Source organism: Pantherophis guttatus, chromosome 8 (assembly GCF_059756535.1).
Source record: "Pantherophis guttatus breed Tessera chromosome 8, ASM5975653v1, whole genome shotgun sequence".
In the NCBI taxonomy this organism is placed as follows: domain Eukaryota; kingdom Metazoa; phylum Chordata; class Lepidosauria; order Squamata; family Colubridae; genus Pantherophis; species Pantherophis guttatus.
Genome location: NC_142070.1, coordinates 58,078,689 through 58,098,622, shown reverse-complemented (window position 1 = coordinate 58,098,622; position 19,934 = coordinate 58,078,689). Strand labels below are relative to the sequence as shown.

Genomic DNA, 19,934 nt, shown 5'->3' with positions numbered 1-19,934 from the left:
TGGAACACGGTTAGGGATTTTATTCCTGGCTGTTCCTGGTGCAGAAGTCCTCGGGAGGCTGGAGGGCGATTCTCAATCTCAAGTCCTTGAACCAGTATGTTATTTACCGCAGGCTTACCTGCATGTCCCCATCCATCTAGGGTTCAGGAAATTCCTCCAGTTTCACTATGCGGGGAAACATTATCAGTACCAGGCGTTGCCCTTCGGCCTGTCCTCTGCTCCGAGGGTATTTACCAAACTGATGGCTGCCCTGGTAGGCCATCTCCAGACCTTCACGGTTCAGATACAGTTTTATCTGGATGACATCCTCAACTAGTCCAGTTCAGAATCCCAGGCCTGGCAGGACCTGAGGGTCACAATTCAGGTTCTTCATGACCACGGGTTTTCCATCAACAGAGCCAAAAGTCATCTGATCCCAAAAACTTGCTTGCTCCACCTAGGGGCAATAATCAACATGGTGGCGTCAAAGGTGTACCTGTCACTGGACCGCCAGGCCAGTCTGAAGAAACTGGTAATCCACGTCTTGGAGGATCGTACATCATTCCTGTTTCTTCTCTCTCAACTGTTGGGAAAGATGGTCTCATGCTTCGGCATTGTTCCTTGGGCCCGTGTCCACAGCAGGGCTCTGCAGTGGTACCTACTTCCGTTCCAATGGTCCCGCCACAGCACGTCTCTTACTCGTGTGGTGGTTCTGCCAGTGGTGCTGGTGTCCCTCTCTTGGTGGAGGTCGGACGCTGTTGTCCAAGGTTGCAGGTTCTGGGAGCCTCAACGCATCATCCTGACTACAAATACCAGCCTCTTCGGATGGGGAGGCCACCTCAGCTCACACATTACTCAGGGTCAGTGGTCCCCGGAAGATCTGACACACAACATCAACTAGTTGGAGCTCCAAGTTGTTCACCTGGCACTCCAGAATTTCACAGATCTGGTGTCGGGGAAGGACATTTTAGTTCTGACGGACAACGTGGCTGCCAAGGCCCACATAAATTGCCAAGGGGGGACACGGTCCCTGTCTCTCATGCAAGTGGCCGAGCAGCTGATTCTCTGGGCAGAGTCTCATCTAGCTTCCATCTGGGTGGACCACATTTCAGGAGTGGCAAATATCCAGGCGGACTGCTCAGTTGGACATCAATAGATCAGGCGGAGTGGCGTTGGACCTGTCTCTCTTCCAGGAGCTGTCAGCACATTTCGGCTGGTCAGTGGTTGATTTGTTCGCCACACTGGACAACCATCAAGTACCGAGGTTCTTCTCCCATTTTCCAAGCCAGGGGGCAGAAGCTGTGGACGCGCTGCAGAGTCCCTGGCCATCAGGACTCCTGTATGCCTTTCCTCCTCTTCCCTTGATCCCCAGGGTAATCTGGAAGATTCTGGAAGAGGAGGCGGAGGTTGTACTTCTGGCCCCTCATTGGCCCAGGAGGCCGTAGTTTGCAGATCTTGTGACTTTATCAGTGATCGCCCCTGGCAGCTGCTGTGGGACAGGATCTCCCTCTCCCAGGGGGCATTGGTTCACCCAGACCCTCAGTGGCTCCAACTGACCGCTTGGCGCTTGAGCGGAGCCTCCTGAGGGCTGACAATTTTTCTCCCGGGGTCACTGCTACTATCCAAGCTTCCCACAGGGATTTCACCAAGCGAATTTATAATGCTACTTGGAGGGCCTTTTGTACTTGGTGGAAAAAAGGGGGTCTGGTTCCCACTGAAGTTTCTGTGACTCACATATTGGATTTTCTGCAGAAAGGTTTAGAGGCTGGTCTGGCTCCCAATACCCTTCGGAGAGAGGTGGCAGCTCTTTCTTCCATTCTGTCATGTGGAAACCGGGAATCGCTGTCCAAAAATCCAGTGGTTCGTCAGTTCCTCCAGGAGGTAATTAATCTCCGGCCTCTTGTGGTTCACCGGTTCCCTTCATGGGACTTGAACAAGGTCTTAACCGCCCTCACCCGAGGTCCCTTTGAACCTCTTTGGGAAGTTAGATTAAAAAATGCTATAAGGTAGCATTTTTGGTAGCTATCACTTCTGCTTGGCAAATATCTGAGCTGGTGGCTCTGTCCATTCGAGGAGACCTTTGTGTTTTCCATGCGGACAGGGTGGTTTTATGCCTGGACCCTACGTTTCTTCCCAAGATCAACACGTGGTTTCATAGGGCTCAAGAGTTAGTTCTGCCAAATTTTTGTCCTACTCCTTCACACCGTTTGGAGCGTATTTGGCGTACCTTAGATGTTCGGAGGGCTCTCCGCATCTATCTTAAACGGACTTCTCCTCTAAGGAAGACTTTTTGTCTCATTTCAACCGGCTTCTCTCGGTGGCAGAGTTTCATCCTCTACCTTGGGTAGATGGATTAGGGCGTGTATTTCTATAGCGTGTATTTCTATAGCGTATGAGGCCCAGGCGCTCTCTGTTCCTCGATGCATCACAGCCCATTCTACCCAAAGTGCAGCTATTTCAGCAGCCTGGGCTATCCAGGCTTCACTGGAGGAGGTTTGCAGGGCAGCCACTTGGTCTTCCCCTTCTCCTTTTGTTCGTCATTACAAATTGGATACTTTTGCCTTGGCTGAGGCGGCATTTGGCAGACGGGTTCTATAGAGGGTTCTTTCAGATCAGGAACCGCAGACCCGGACTTCTCCCTCCCAATAGGACATGTGGCTTTGGTATGTCCCATTCCTGACTGCTGTTTCCTTCCTGGTGGAGAATGGGCGTTGGTTCTTACCTGATACGCCCTTTCTCACTCTAGAGGAAACAGCAGTCAGCCCCGCCCATGTTCAGGTCGTCTGGCCCTGGGGTTGGGGAGGGTAGGACTTTCTTCTTTTTTTCTTCACAGCTCAACAAGTCAGTCTGCGTCGATGCCTTTGTCAAAAAGCTGGCAAGCAACAGGAAAAGGCATGTAACAATTTTGCAGACTCAGTCCATCAGCTAACAGAGTTAACCCATTCCTGACTGCTGTTTCCTCTAGAGTGAGAAAGGGCGTATCAGGTAAGAACCAACGCCCATTCTCACTTTGTCATTTTGGGGGGGAAAATCTAAATTGTACACCCCATTTCTTATGCACGAGTAATAGTGCAAAGGAAGGTTGTAATCATGCCCAGGAATGTAGTGGGGTATTTTTCCCTTAATAAGCTCTAGCTAGGCAAGTCAATGAACTGATTTAGAACAGAATGTGCTAAATCAAAGCTGACTTGGCTCTTCCCTTTTATTAGTTAAAGGATTTAAAGAGAACCCTCCAAAGCAATACTTTCCTTCCAATTGAAACTAAGATTAAAGTTAAACTGCTCCTAAGTCTAAGAAACCAAATCCTCTTAAATGGGGAATATCTTCCCATGGAGTGTGTGTGTGTGTGTTTCTGAATACCTCTAGGGCAGTATTTTTCAAACTTGGCAACTTCAAGATGTGTGGACTTCAATTTCCGAAAATACCCCAGCCAGCACACTTTGAAACCTGCACATCTTAAGGTTACTAAGTTTGAAAAACACTCCTCTCTAGCCTCATTGTGGCTGCCGCATCACAGCTATCAAGTATCTAAAATGCTTTTCAGGAATAAAAATTCTTATCCATACCCTGTAATCTCCAAGTTGTTTTTGTAACTCTGCCTGATGATTGTCTTCTATCTCTTTGCCTTGATGTTTCTCCAACAGAGGCAAGAACTGCCGGAGGGCAGAGGTACAGTATCTGTTCCAACGTGTCAAGTGGTTTGGCCGCCATTCCATGATTTTTTCTTTTAGTATCTTCTCAAGCCTGTATATATAATTTTTTGGGGAAATGTTAAATCTGATTTGAAATTCTGAGAGTTTTCTGCAACTTTTTGATGCAGAACATCAAGAATGAGCTAGCAAGAATCATTTTCTTTTTTTTTCTTTTTTTTTTATTGAAAAAGTTTTCAAATACAAATTTCCCCCCCCTTTTTTTCCCCCCTCTCCCTCCCCCTCCCTAACCCCCCCTCCCCACCCATCCCCCCCGTGACTTCTTCATAACAAAAAAAAAAAACATAATTCATAACAGATTACTTACTCCCTCCTCTAGATATTGACCTTTACTTACTAAAAATATTATTAATATTATAACATCCCCCTTTATCCATACATATCAAAAAAGAGAAAAGAAAGGAAAAAAAAAAGACATTATACTATGACATTATAAAATAACTTCTCCACTTTAAAACTATACGATAAGTCCTACTTTAACATTTAATCTTCTATATATATTACTATAACATTCCAAAGCGGCCTTCCCCATAAAATCTAGTTTAACATTTATTCCACTCTATCCATTTCCTCCACTCCCCTAAATATAACACTTAAAAATCCCTTTTCTTAGACTAATCAATCTACTAAATAGCTTATTCACCCACTATCATGCAAAATTGCCATACACAACATTTCTTAACATCTTTGATTCACTGCCCACACTTCTTAAAAATATATGTCTATATTTTCCATTATATCTAAATAAAAAAAAAGAAAAGACAATGACTTTAAATTTATAATCCATATAGTATCTTCTTTGAGGTCTTTCCACTGGATTGGTAGAACCAACATCCATAATCGGGTAACATACCTTACTGGTGCAACAGTTTATTCAGGATCTTCAATCATATCTGCCCCCATCTGTAGTAAATATCTTCTTATATGTATAAAAGTAAAAACAACCACCCGAGTGACATTATAATTATATTCCATATAGTAATAATTCTGGGTTTCATCAGGATTATTAATTCCCATCATCGTAGTGGGTAACAACCCAATCTTCTGCATGCCCCAGCATAATTCTCTTGCCTTGTGATTCAAGATAATATAATATGTTTATCAACACAAAAAGAAATTCCAAAATGGATAATTCAAATCCATCAGTTTAAGGCTCGTTTCACGTCCCCGGATTACGGCCATGCAGAGATCTGCCACAAACCTCAGGATGATATTAACCAATACGTCGCCTCTTCTGTGTTTACCCATAATCGTTCATATTTTAAAATCACTGGCTTCACTGTTGCCTGATTAGAAATTTCTGTTTTTATGCCACCTATTTCTTTTTTTCTTTTCTTTTTGTGGGTTTGGTTTCCATCCTGGTTCCCTTTCTATAAAGTGTGTATCATCTGGTCGGTTTTTATTCTGCTTTGTAGATTGGTCTTGTTGGTTTTGCTTTTGTATCTCATATTTCTTTTTTATCCCTTGTATAACCCCTAATTGGTTTCCATGTTTATCCTTGCCTTGATAAGTCATCACATTAGGATTAGATGCCTCTTCTCTCAAATTTGTAGATAGTCCAGTTGGGGTATCCAATAAATCCAATGGCAATTCATCTGGTACAGTCTCTGTAATTCGATATTTTACCTTTATTTCCGGCTCCTTCTGCTTATCCTGTATTATACCTGGAGATGTTAAGTTCATTTTCAACCTATTTTGATAAAATTCTTCCGCTCTTTCAACAGTATTTAGCTGATATCTTTCTCCTTGGTATCTAAATATAATACCCACTGGGGCATCCCACTTGTAGGAGATATTTCTCTTTTTTAACTCATTCACCAGAAAACCAAATTTCTTCCTTTCCATCAATATCTTAGGTGGAAGTTCCTTGTAAATCCAAATCTTTCTTCCATACAATTGCAAATTAGAATTGAAGGAGTTTTGAACGATATTATTCCTAATCTCCTTATCTGTAAAATAAATCACCACATCTCTAGGCCATTGCCTTTGCTTAGCAATCCAGGAGTTGATTCGATAAACTCTGTCGATCCTACAAAACACTTCGTCAGGTTGAACCTTTAGAATCCCAGCTAGAAATTCAGAAGATATTTTCCTTAAATCATCTCTATTATTTTCCTGCAAACCTCTTAACCTTATCGCATATTCTGTAAAATTATATTGTACCATTAAAATCTCTTTTTCAATCTTCTGTTGCAGATTTTCTACATTACCATACTTTTGATCAGCATCCATTTTAGGTTTTTCTTCTAAGCTATTATCCTGAGTGTTTGTCAAATCATTTTCAATTTTTTGAATTCTATTGTCCAATTTATCTTGAATTTCTTCCATTTTAGACTCTAGTACATTAGTATTTGCGTCCAACTGTTTCATAAATCCTGTAAAACCATTAACCACTTTTGAGAGTTTTTTCTCCAAAAAATCAAACTTAGATTTCACCAATTCTTTAATTTCCTGCTTAAATTTTTCAAATTGCTGATTCACAATCTCCTCCCTTCTTTCAATCTCCTCTATAAAAAATTCTATTATATTAAAGTCAGGTTTCTGAGACTGAAGAATTAAGACTTGTTCCTTTAAGTTGTTGGTGGGGGGATCCCCCCCCCTTCTTGTTTATCTGACTTTATGAGTCTCAGTGCCATGTTTCCGCCCAGGCAGGCTTTGTTAAAAAAAAAAGCAAGCAAGAAAAAAAAAAGGGACTTCTTTCCAATCAACAACAATATCAGGTCTCCAAGGGAAAAAAAGAGAGAAAAAGACACAGGAGCAAAGTTTTGTCTACAAATGTAGCCAGTGGTATTTATTCTGCTACATTGTAGTAATAGAAAACGGAAAGACTTCCCTTTCAGCCTCTCCTCCAGCCAACGCCATTTTAAAGGCTTCTTTTTTTTTTTTCCTCTTTCTTTTCCTCCTCTCTCTTAAGTAATTTTTTCAGTAAAAATCAGTAAAATACTTGCAGTTCAATATTACAGGTCCAGCTCACATTTTCTTTGAGTAGTCTGTTAAATTTGCAGGCTTGCTTTTGACGCCTGGCTCTGCATCAGCAGAGGTCTCCCAAAGCCCGGAGCGGCGGCTGGGGATACGGGGCATCTCATCCGCTCCGTCCCAAAAGTAAAAAAAAAACGTTTGGGAGTCCGCAGAGAGTTCTACCCACCCCTGCCGGCTCTATCTCCGTTTCCTCATGGAAACGGAGTTTTTTCGAGCCGCCATTCCATTGTGAAGGCGGCTCTAACAGGCGATGGAAGCTGACGATCCCAAAGGAACGTCTGGCAGCGGCAAACAGCAACCCGGAAGTCGCAAGAATCATTTTCAATTGGAGTGGCATATTTGCCTTGGTAAACCAAATAGCTAAATAAACTACATTAGAAATGTGATTTCTGGCTTCTCTATATAAAATATGTTTGATTTCTGAAAAGGTACTGGAAATGCTACAGTTTAGATACTTACCATTTTTGAAATGTAATATAAACCTCACATTTTAATAATAATATTTGAAGTCAATTTTCATAATGGAAAAAAAAATGAGACAGCAATACCAGGATTTGTCACTTCAATTAGGGAACTAGGTGAGAACAGGATTCAATATTTGTCTTCTGAAGTCCTTTCCATCTTTTCATTTGTGTCAACATTATAAACCTATTCCTTAAATTTTGGGGAAAGATGAAGGTTACATGACACCAAATCTGTAGGGTACATATGATAAGACAATGAAATCCAACCACACAACTGTGTCTTAGGTAGTTTGCATGAAATATGTCATGTTGCAGCAAAATCTCCGTGTGTTTACAAACTCTGTTTAATTGTTTCAAAAGTAACGTGAAATATTGTTTTAAGTGTTGCAATGTAGTTATCAGACTTGCTCTGATTTAGACTTTTAGGAAAGAAAAACCCTCAACTCCATTTGGTTGAAATGATAAGTTCTTTTACTAAAGTTAAGCAGTTGCAGTGAAAGTAAAGCTAGATCTGAGTATTCCTACACAAAGTTTACACTACTCCCTTTCCCTGGCTTGTCCTCCTTGACCAATTCACCAGTACCCAATAGTATTCCTTTTTGATGTTTTGGGAAATGCTTTGATGCTTGGCACCCCTCAATGTAGTTTCGCATTCTCTTCCCAAGCCATGTATCCTTGGTGGTTGGCTTATTCCAATTTGACACCTCTGGTTCTCGTCAGCTTGTCTCCCTCTCTCTTTTGTCTTCCCTTTCCCATGAGGTTTCTTTTGGGGGACTCCCATTTTTAGCTCCGATTTCCTTCTTTGCATTCCTGCCTACTGGCATGAAGAGAAACTTCCTAGCAGGACAATTAACCAGTGGAACAGCTTGCTTTCAGACGTTGTGGGTTGCTTCATCACTGGAGGTTTTTAAGGAGAGACTGGACAGTCATTTGTCTGAAATGGTATAGGATCTCCTGCTTGAACAGGGGGCTGGACTAGAAAACCTTCCCGCTCTATTCTAATTCTGAGGCTGAGTTTGGCCAGGTTTTTTTTTTTTCTTTAATTTATATGCCGCCCTTCTCTGGAGACTCAGGGCGGCTTACAATGCGTTAAGCAATAGCCTTCATACTTTTGTATATTTATACAAAGTCAGCTTATTGCCCCCACAATCTGGGTCCTCATTTCACCTACCTTTGAAAGGATGGAAGGCTGAGTCAACCTTGAGCCTGGTGAGATTTGAACTTGCAGTAATTGCAAGCAGCAGTTGTTAATCACAGTGCTTTAGTCCACTGTACTACAGATTCAGTATAGTACAGTTTTCTTTTGTGCTCTCCCTCGGATGTTTTTCATGAATCTTTAATATCCCCCTCCTCCTCCAATTTACATAGAGATTCCATTTCAGGAGCCATGCCGGTCCTAATACAAAGGATCTCTCCATGCATGGGGCACAATAAACCTTAGGGTTTCTTCATGGGGCCCCATCCTCATCTCTATCAGTTCAGTGACAAATGTCATGGGTGCCCCTCCTGCTACTGACCCATCCAACTGGCAGAAAGCTATGGGTATTTTAAGTTCCTTAGCTGCAGACCCAGTTTCTTGACTAAGCCAGGGTTGAGCAGGCATCTGGTGCAGCCCAAGTCTAGGAGGGCAAACAGGTTCTCCCTATGCTCTGAAGAAGGCACCATCAGTTCTATAAGGAGTATCATGGGTTGACTTACCAAGGGGTCATCATCTGTGTCGGTGTTACTCCCCACCGGGCTCCTGGTTGATGCTGTCAGAGTTCTCATAACTCAGGTGATGGAGTGCACTCAATAACCTCCACTCCTTCTAGGGCTGTCTCACAAATCCTCGAGGTTGCTTTTCCGGGTTTTTTTGTGGATCCAGTAGTGGCCTTTTACATTGGGCATGATGCTTGGCAATTGGCTGCTCTTTTCTGCATTTGAAGCATCCAGTGGAGTGGTGGTGTGGGCTTTGATACCGTCCTCCTGGTTTTGGGGGTTCTCTCTCTGCCAGGAGGGACCTCTAAGGTTGGGGCAATTGCAGGATCGGGCTAGCTTGATTTCAACTTCTTTGACTGACATACCACCCATAGAGGGTGCGCAGGACGCCTCTGGAAATGCAAGTATTATACACATCATTCAGCTTATTTTGGAAAGATTATCAGTGTATCTTGTGGCCAATCAGCTAATCTGCATGGCAAGCTGCAAAATGTTTGGTTGTAGGCAAAAACGGGTTGCTGACTTTGGTTTATCTTAATTCTTGTCTTGGCCTTCCAATCAGTGAGGGGGTCTTTGAATTACTTCTGGAGGGCTGCCGTGAACCGACTGACGTGCAACTCCAGGGCAACATCATTGTAGAGGGCAACCATCTACTCTATGGCATTCCCCTCCACTGCTAGGGTCACACTTGATACCTTGACCCCTTCAGTCAGTAGGTCACCCACAAACTCCTGCATGTAGGTTCACACTTGGGTTAAGAAGAACACCAAATGCTTTGGGTCTCCACTGAATCACATCCCCAAAGCCTGTGGTCTGCACTCTCTCCTCCTTGATGGAGTGGCCCAGGCCTGTGGCAGTGGCTGGCCCATCAAAGCTGGTGCCAGCTGCTGTGCTGGAACTGGATTTGGAGTAGGTACCATAGCAACCATAGCGATGGGTGTAACTGCACCATTGTCTTCCTGTCCCTGCCCTGGTTCAACAGGTGGTGGTTGTCAGCGTCAGTTGTCAGAACCCTGACAGTGGTGCCAACTGAGCTAGAACTTCATGTGCTTGGAGGTTGTTGAAGGCGCCCTTCAGGAATTCAATAGCCTGTTCAATGAGCATGCTGTCACGGTCTAGTTCACCTTGTGCCGCTTCGTCCTCATCTTCGGGGGTTCCCTCCAGCAACTTCCTCTGGTTCTCCAAGTAGAGGTCACTCTAGAGCAGGAGTGTCAAACTGCTGGCCCATAGGCCTGATGTGTCACACACAGGCCATGCCCACTCCAGCTCCGTGAAGGGAAAAATGTAGTGATACGTCACATGACAGCAATGTGACGCCACGAGTTTGACATCCATGCTCTAGAGGGTCTCCTCCCAATCGCCCTTATTACTGCCAGTAACCATTGGGATGTTGACTGATCATTGCAGCCTTCTGCCTCCCCTAGCCACTTGGGGTGATCTCTGTTTAGGAGATCTCTTGAGTCTTTGGAGAAAGGCGGCATACAAGTTGAACAAATAAATAAATACAAATAAATAAATTTTGATGTGGTCTCCCCCCAAGCTTCCATCTCCTCCTGTTCATTCTCTTGCACCGACATTCTGTTCATAGTCCCCATGGTAGAGGTATGTCTCCAGGTTGACCGTTATTGCAGATTTAGCATTATGTTAGACCTGCCCCAACTTAGACATTTAGGAAAGAAAAACCCTCAACTCCATTTGTTTGAAGTGATAGGTTCTTTTACTGAAGTTAAGCTGTTGCAGCAAAAGTAAAGCTAGATCTGAGTATTCCTGTGAAAAGGTTACACTTTTCCCCTTTCCCTGGCCCTCCTCCTTGATCAGTTCACCAGTGTCCAATAGTATTTCTTTTTGATGTTTTGGGAACCACTTTGATGCTTGGCACTTCTTGATGTAGTTTTGCATTCTGTTCCCAGGCCAAGAATCCATGGCAGCTGGCTTATTCTGGTTTGACACTTTATCTCCCCCCCTCCCATTTGTCTTCCCTTTCCCATGCCTAAGCATTACTTCCCTAAATTCCTTCCCTCCATTTTCTTGTGATTTATGGCAGGATGCCACTGAAGTGAAGAAGCTGAAGATGGCAGACCTGACAGTAGTACTCTGAGCTGACAGTGCTGCCAAGTTCAAGAAAACAATATCATCTGTTTCCTAAGGAATTATAGCTTTGAGTTTTTCTGCTGAAGCCTGGATGTTAAATTTTTCACCTCTCTTTGTGATGATATTGCATGGACCAGTACTACAATTTGAAGTGAGGTGAGCGGAGAGACAAAACGATCTGGCAGACAACAAGGAGGTGAGCTGGTGAGTGAGCGGGGCCAGCTGTGGAGCAGGGAGGAAAATCATCCATGGGGCAGACAGGCTAGCTGACTGATGGCAAAACAACGACCGGCAGAGAACAAAAAGGTGAGCCGGTGAGAGAATAGAGCAGGGAGGAGGAGGAGGAGAGCCAGCTGCGGAGAGGAGAGGTGAGCTTAGTGTAGGTCATCCAGGCAGTCCTGTTTGCTGGGAAAAGCAGCATGCTGACGTGATGGACCAGCAAACGGGAGCCATGTGGCTGAGGAGCAAAGAGCAGCAGCAGCGCAACAGAAAGGAGAGCCAGAAGAAAGGGCAGCACAGCGAACCAGATCCTGAGAGCAACGTAGAGAGCAACATGGAAAGCAATGGTAGAGCAACGGTGGAACCAGAGGCTGTTGGTTGTGGTGGAGCATTGCAGCACAGCGGACCAGTGAACGGTGACTGCAGATGGCAACAGAACAGCATGGCAGACCAACAGATGAGGGGTTGGGCAACCCCATGAACTGAGAAAAGCAAGGAGAGCTGAATACCTGGTAGTGGCAGGAGAAAAGCAAGTAGGAAGAGAGAATAAAAAGACAACACAGGACACACGGCAAAAAAAAAATTAAAGGCGAGTAGACAATAGCAAGTACGGAACATATAAAGGCAGAGAAGGAAGAAATAAATAAAGCCCACAAGAAGGCAGGGAGGGAAAGGATCATAAGAAGGCAGAGAGGAAAGGGATAATTATAGAACATTCCATTACAGGCTAAGAAGAAACCTTGCACCTAAGCCCACTCAACACTGAAAATTTAAAAAATTTATAATTTAAATGATCTGCTAAAACTTTAGAATTTTAAACTAGACAATTTTGAACTATAAAATTTTAAATCCTTAACTAGAAATTTTTTAAGTGCTAGAACTTTAAATTTTTAGCTATACTTTTCCTGCTAAATTTGAAATTTTAAATGATCTGCTACAATCTCAAAATTCTAAATTGGACATTTTTCCCTTTTAAAAATCTGTGGTAAAACCTTCTACACTTTCATTTTCAAATTTTTAAAAATCCACTCATGGAAAAAGAAACTGATACTATCATGATCTGCAAAACATGTTCTATAAATACACTTATGCCCATAGAATACCCAAACTATATATGTACCAAATATAAACTAATCAAGTTACTAGAAGAAAAAGTAAAGGGTCTAAAGGAAACTAACCACTCTGAAACTCAACCTACAAAATGAGAAACCCCAACCCTTGCAAGAAGAATATGCCCAAATTGAACATATTAATGATCAAACACCTTCTAAAAGAATTGATCCCTTAGAGGAAGAAGAAGACAGATGGAAACATGTCACTCATAGAAAAAAACACAAACCTAGTACAAAACCCGCCAACTCCTACCCACTATGATGCAGCCTCACTGGTGCTAAGAGGAGAGGGTCAAGCTATTTTCCAAAGGACCCGAAGGCCAGACAAGGAATAATGGATGGAAACTGATCAAGGAGAGATTCAACCTAGAAATCAGAAATTTTCTGACAGTGAGCGCAATCAACCAATGAAGCAGCTTGCCTTCAAAAGTTATGGGAGTTTAATTACTGGAGGCTTTCACGAAGAGATTGAACTTGCCATTTGTCAGAAATGGTGTAAGGTCTCCTGCTTCGGAGGGTTGGACTAGATGATTTGCAAGGTCCATTCCAACTCTTTTAATCAGTAGTTTCTGGGTCGTAATGATGAGTTCATATTGTTGTCAGGGTGCTACAAAGAAATTTCTCACTTTTATTCTTGCAGTGTGACAACTGCTGTAAATTTCAGTTCTTGCAACTTCTGTCCTGCATGTAAGGGACCCATTTTGCACAACTCTTCTGATATTGAAGAATATCAGTAATGCCACCTCCACATTCCTTTGAAAGTCAAGCTTGACAGCAATTTCCCTTTGATGTGTCAATTGTCCTTTATCAGTTCCTGATAAAGGACAATTGGCACATACTATGTGAAAAGAGTTCAGGAACTGATAAAGGACAATTGGCACATCAAAGGGAAATTGCTGTCAAGCTTGACTTTCAAAGGAATATGGCGGTGGCATTACTGATATTCTTCAATATCAGAAGAGTTGTGCAAAATGGGTCCCTTACATGCAGGAAAGAAGTTTCAAGAATTGAAATTTACAGCAGTTGTCACACTGCAAGAATGAGGTGAGAAATTTCTTTGCAGCACCCTGACAGTTTATACAATATGAACTCATTATTATTACGACCCAGAAACTACTGATTAAAAGAATTGGAATGATTGTTGTCACAGGTCAACCAGTTTATTCTTGATCACACATCTCAATTCTTTCTGGTTCACTACCTTTATATTTTTTGGCCTAGTAACACCATAAACAATCTGCATTTGAAAGTGATTTTCAATTGGAAGGGATCCTCCAGCAATCAAAAATTCAACCATAGCTAGATTTCCTTTTCTCACAGCAACCTCCCATCAAGTGAAGTGAAAGAATAGATGCTAAAGAACATATTGCAGCTTCTTGCAAAGCAGTACTGCCATCTGTTGGTAATTTAAAACATTGGCAGCATTAACTTTCAGCCCTTGAATATTATGGTTAATGCAAAATTACCTGTTCTGTAAATGTAGTGCGACAGCCTTGTCTGCATTTTGGTAGAAGAGTTCTTCAGGCTAATGAAATCAGAAAGAGAAGTAATTTAGCATTTATGAAATTTACTTCAATATTATAGCGCTTTAAATTCATCTGTACTTTTATTCTTTGAAGATCTGAAGTGATTAATATGGCATAAGAAAAATTACATTAAAATCATTTTGAATACAGGAAAAAATGCATTTTGAATACAGGAAAAAATGCGATTTATACAGGATAATCAAATTACTGTATTTTTCGTTCCTAAGACATATGGAGCAAAAAATATGGGCCACGGCAGCTGGGTCCTTTTACAGTGCTGAACCCCGCCTCTTCTGTCTTTGTCATAGCCCGCCTCTTCTGTCTCTTTTCCGCAGTGCAGAAGTCAATAGGCAGAGCTGCCACATGAGAGAACACCTATCTGTGGACCCCTCAGGCTCTGCCTCCTGCCCTCATACACTGCTGCTCCATATTCGGCGCTCCATATTCACAGTGAAACGGTGCCCCATATTCATTTTTTTTTCCTCCTCTAAACATAGGTGCATAGGTGGTCAGGTGCGTCTTATAGTGCGAAAAATATGGTATATGGTTTAGCTTCAAACTGTTTCTCTTTCACTTGTGTAATATGAGGCACAAACAACTTATTTCTGGTTTGGGAAGCGAAGGGTGATGGTGGCATAGGCACATTGTTCTGATTGAAAATCTTTTCAGTACCTGGTAAGAACTGGAATTGATTTTTTAAAAAATCTTAAATATCTATTAAATATTTAATACATATTTACATAAAGCAATCAATATTAAATATATCTTAAATATGAGCCAGTTGTATACTGTGGCCGCCAAAAAGTCAGTGCAATTCTAGGCTTCATTAATACAGGGATAGAATCAAGATCATGTGTAGTGTTAGTACCATTTTATAACCTTGGTAAGACTTGGTATACTGCTTCCAGTTTTGTTTATCACAACATAAAAAAGACACTGAAACTCTGGAAAGTGTGTCAAGAAGAGCAACAAAGATGATTAAGGGGCTGGAAGCTAAAACATGAAGAGCGGCTGCAGGAATTGGGTATGTCTAGTCTAGTGAAAAGAAAGACTACGGGTGACATGATAGCTGTGTTCCAATATTTGAGAGGCTGCTACAAAGAAGAGGGAGTCAATCTATTTTCCAGAGCACCAGAAGGCAAGACAAGAAGCAATGATTGGAACAAGAAGCAATGGGAGAGACCTCCGGGGGTGATGTCTTCACGAAGCGGGAGAGAGAATGAAATGTTGTCCCTGAAATCCCGAATATTCTTCGCTTGGAGCTCTTTATGGGCAGTTCCAATCCCCTAGAGATCGAGAAACAAAAGGGGAAGGTCTGAAGACCACAGACAAAAAGCAATCGACTGGAAGGATAAGGACAAACCTCTTAAGTCAGTGGTTCTCAACCTTCCTAATGCCGCAACCCTTTAATACACCACACCTCATGTTGTGGTGACCCCCAACCAGGGATGGGTTCTAAATTTTTTTACTACCGGTTCTATGGGCGTGGCTTGGATGTCATGTGACTGGGTGAGCGTGGCTAGCTGGTCATGTGACCGGGTGGCCATGATTATGTGTATAGGGACTACTCAGAGGGCTGAAAAAAGTCATTTCTGACACTTTTGCCTGGTCCTCACACTTATGACCATCTTCACATTTATGCCCGTGCAGCATTCTTAACAACCATGTCACTCATTTCACAATTGCTTCTCTTCACCATGGTGACAAGATAGGGAGAAAAACATAAAATGTGAGGATAGTCGTAAGTTCGAGGACTGGTCAAAAGTGCGAGGACCAGTCAAAAATAACTGTTTCGGCCTCTGAGTAGTCCATATGCACAAAAGGACTACCCAGAGGGCTGAAAAAAGTGATTTCTGACAGGTCCTCGCAAATCAAAGATTTCTGAGACCAATGGTGAATACTTAAATTTCAGTAGTCACCAATCCCAGTCTTAAAATGAGGTTAGAATCAGTGGGAGTCACTGATAACAATGAACTAACTAGCTACTGATAATGAGTCCAGTCCTGCCTTTCTTTTCCTTCTCTCCAAGTTTTGCAAGTACTTTTTCCAGGTATATGTTTTATTCCAAAGTACACAAACCATTAGTGTTAGGGAAAAAATGGGTCTTCCAAGCAATTTTAAAAGACACTGTCAGAATGACTCTGCTCTCAGCCCCCCTGGTGGCTCCTTGAAAAGCATCCCCCCCCACATATGTAAATGAAAAGAATAAGCTTAAAAATCCTAGCCTTTTAAAATTGAAAATATGGAGAATTGAGAGAATGAATTTGAGATACTAAGGGAGATGTTTCAAAAAGTAAGGGAGACATTTAAGGGAAATAAAGAAGCAGAGAATTGGTTAGCTTGCAAAAAAAGAAAGAGAAAAAATGAATGAGAAGCAAGAGAAACAAGGAGATAATATTGAAAAGGAAATAATTGAAAAAAAGATAAAGATGATTACACTGGGTTCAATAGAAAAAATGGAATAGGATGAAATATACTGCTAATAATTAAAAAGATGAGGGGAAATTTTGAGAAATATACTTGATAAATGAAAGGAAGACCGGGGTTGCCTGGACTCCATAGTGGAAAATATAAAATTGAAAATGAATACAGCAATAGAGAGAGATGAAGGAAGGAGAAGGGAGATGGAAGTGGGAAGGAAGAGAAGGGAGGAAGGAAGGGAAGGGAAATTAGAGTAAGAGTGAGGGTAAGAAAGGGAGGAAGAGAGGAGGAGAAGGAGAAAGGAAGAGGAAGTAGGGAGGAGAAGAAGAGGGGGGAAGAGAAAGTAAGAAGGAAAGAAAAGAGAGAGGTGGTAGGTTTGAGGAGAAAGATTGCTGTACAATAAAAAAGATGAAAGGGAAGAAAGGCAACCTCAAACAAATATAAAGATATTAAGATAAAGAATGAATTGTTAAACTTTAAAGAATAAAAGAGAACAAATATGAATAAATAGCAATAATTAGAAACACACCTACAAACATACAATGTATTTTCTTTGAACAGAGTATTTGGCTAGTTCACAAATTTAAAGTGTTTAGTCATTTCAATTAAATTTACAATTTCTATATTTCCTTTTTGCCATATTTATTCCTCATCTATTTTTTTAAAAAAACCAATATCACCCTTCATCCTCATCTCTAATTTTAATCAAATTCAATTTTTCCCTTCTATTCTATATTATACCCCTTCCCATTGTCATCTATTTTTAAATCCATCCTCACATTGGTTAATTATGTAATATTACAGTTGTTTAATACAAATTCAACATTTTAATATAAATCAATTAGTTATATTACTATCTTTTTTGTATATTAATCAATATGAACATGAATATTTTGCCGCTCTTATCGCGTCATCAGATAATCGCCCGGCCGCCCTGTTTAGGGTGACCCGCTCCCTCCTCCATCTGGAAGTGCGGGATGACCCCTTGCAGGGCCGAGCTGAGGACTTTGTGCAGTATCTGTATGACAAAATCGCTCAGATTCGGGAAGGGCTGGCCCAGAGGGTTTGTCCGGACGGGATGACTGAGGCAGGTCTTGAGAGTGTTATCTGGGGGGAGTTCGATCCTGTGGCTCCCGAGGACATGGACAGGGTCCTGGGACGGCTGAACGTGACCACATGTTTATTGGACCCGTGCCCCTCCTGGTTGGTACTGGCTTCCCGGGAGGTGACACGAGGCTGGCTCCAGAAGATTGTTAACGCTTCTTTGAGTGAGGGGGTCCTGCCGGCCGCTTTGAAAGAAGCGGTTGTGAGGCCCCTCCTCAAGAAGCCCTCTCTGGATCCGGCTGTTTTGGCTAACTATCGTCCAGTCTCCAACCTTCGCTTTGTTGCGAAGGTTGTTGAGAGTGTGGTAGCGCAACAGCTTCCCCGGTACCTGGATGAAGCTGTCTATCTAGACCCGCTCCAGTCCGGCTTCCGGCCTGGGCACAGCATGGAAACGGCATTGATCGCGTTGGTGGATGATCTCTGGAGGGCTCGGGATAGGGGTTGCTCCTCTATCCTGGTCCTGTTAGACCTCTCAGCGGCTTTTGATACCATTGACCATGGTATCATGTTGCACTGGTTGGCGGGGGTGGGGGGGGCACCGTTCTGCGGTGGTTCTCCTCCTACCTCTCTGACCGGTCGCAATCTGTGTTGACAGGGGGGCAGCAGTCGACCCCGAGGCACCTTGCTTGTGGGGTGCCACAAGGGTCGGTCCTCTTGCCCCTTCTGTTCAACATTTATGTAAAGCCGCTGGGTGAGATCATCCGTGGCTTCGGGGTGGAGTTCCATCAGTACGCTGATGACACCCAGCTGTACATCTCCACCCCAGGCCACCCCAACGATGCCCTTGAAGTGATGTCCCAGTGCCTGGAGGCCGTGCGGGCCTGGATGGGGAGAAACAGGCTCCGACTCAACCCCTCCAAGACCGAGTGGCTGTGGCTTCCGGCGTCCCGATATAGCCAGCTGACGCCATCACTGGCTATTGGGGGCGAATCACTCGCCCCCACGGAGAGGGCTCGTAACTTGGGCGTCCTCCTGGACGCACGGCTGTCTTTAGAAGATCATTTGACGGCCGTGGCCAGGGGGGCTTTTTATCAGGTTCGCCTGATACGCCAGTTACGCCCCTTTCTAGATCAGGACTCCCTACGCACAGTCACTCAGGCACTCGTCACTTCCCGCCTGGACTACTGCAACGCTCTCTACATGGGGCTCCCCCTGGGGTGCACCCGGAGGCTCCAGCTGGTCCAGAATGCGGCCGCGCGGGGGATTATGGGGGCGACGAGGCGCTCCCATGTGACACCTCTCCTGCGCGAGCTGTACTGGCTCCCGGTGGTCTTCCGGGTGCGCTTCAAGGTGTTGGTGACCACCTTTAAAGCGCTCCATGGCTTAGGGCCGGAGTACTTACGAGACCGCCTTCTGCCACCAATAGCCTCCCACCGGCCAGTACGCTTGCACAGAGTGGGCCTCCTCAGGGTGCCGTCTGCCAGGCTGGCGACTCCCAGGGGGAGAGCCTTCTCTGTGGCGGCACCCACCCTCTGAAACAACCTCCCCCCAGAGATACGTACAATAACAGACCTCCGGATTTTTCGTCGGGCCCTGAAAACCCATTTATTTCAACTAGCTGGGCTGGCTTGAGTTAAATTTTAAATTGATTTTAAATTGGGTTGTTTTAATTTACGGCCAAAATATTTAATTATTTTAAACTGTTTTTAAATTTTGTATGTTCTGTTTTTTACTTTGGCTGTTCACCGCCCTGAGTCCTATTTGGAGAAGGGCGGTATAGAAATAGGAACAAATAAATAAATAAATAAATAAATTATTTCCATGCCATCCAATTTCTTACAAATCAATTAATTATATTTACCAATAATAATAAACCAAATAATTTCCTCCATATATTCCTCCAAACCACAACTTAACCATTTCTGCTTTCAACACAATATACAATTAATACTATCTCAATTATTACAATTCCCTAGTTAAATAGAGCTTTTTTTCTTTTGTGTTTTAAAATCTTGAACTCTCCTCTTTTGCTCTAAATTTCCCATTGTTTGCACCTACCTTTTTTGGTAAGAAAAAAGAAAATAAATCTGCCTCTGCCTAATTTTCCAACGTAACAGCCAAAGCCTGCTTTACTTCCAGTTTCGTTTTCAGCTTGATTTGCATAAGGAGAAAAAAAATCTGCTCCAGCAATTTAGCTCTTTGCAGCAAGCAGCAGAGCCCTGTGCAAAACAGCTGAGAGCAAATTAGCTGAGAGTCGGGAGGCAGATCTAATAAATGGGCTAATTAGCCTATGCTGAAGCTGAAACAAGTTGTTTTTTCTGCTGTTCGCTTGCAAGGAGGTAACTGCTGTGAGGCACAGGCCAAAGGGTCGGGGCCACCCTCCTTGCCACTTAGTGCCCCCATCGCCCCCTTTTGCCTCTAGCGCCCCCCTGCCACCCCCCCTTGCCTCTTACCGCCCCCTAAGGCATGGTACCGCCCACTTTGGGAACCACTGGCTTAATTACTTAAGTACTTAACAACCGGTTCTACCGAAGTAGAATCCCACCACTGGGTCTACCCATTTATTTTTGCAGACACCAGTCTACTCATTTGCTTTCTTTTAACACTGATCAGCTGTAGCCCCGCGTCAAGAATTTAAACAGTTTTTTTTCATCCTTTTTTTCCTTCTAGCCATCAGCTGGGACTCAGGAG

The 19,934-nt window shown here is 43.2% G+C and overlaps 1 protein-coding gene across 10 annotated transcripts in view; it reads right to left on the bottom strand.

The window, feature by feature from the left end:
• CC2D2A (coiled-coil and C2 domain containing 2A) overlaps positions 1-19,934 on the bottom strand; it is a 285,150-nt gene that overhangs the window by 18,655 nt on the left and 246,561 nt on the right. For 9 of the 10 annotated variants that reach the window (XM_034408876.3, XM_034408877.3, XM_087875254.1 and 6 more), the window contains 2 exons: positions 13,719-13,777; positions 3,546-3,723 (listed from right to left, as the gene is read on the bottom strand). In XM_034408876.3, the coding sequence (XP_034264767.2) occupies positions 3,546-3,723; positions 13,719-13,777 (237 nt within the window). The remainder of the gene's footprint in view (positions 1-3,545; positions 3,724-13,718; positions 13,778-19,934) is intronic. The other variant, XM_087875257.1, reaches the window with a different exon arrangement.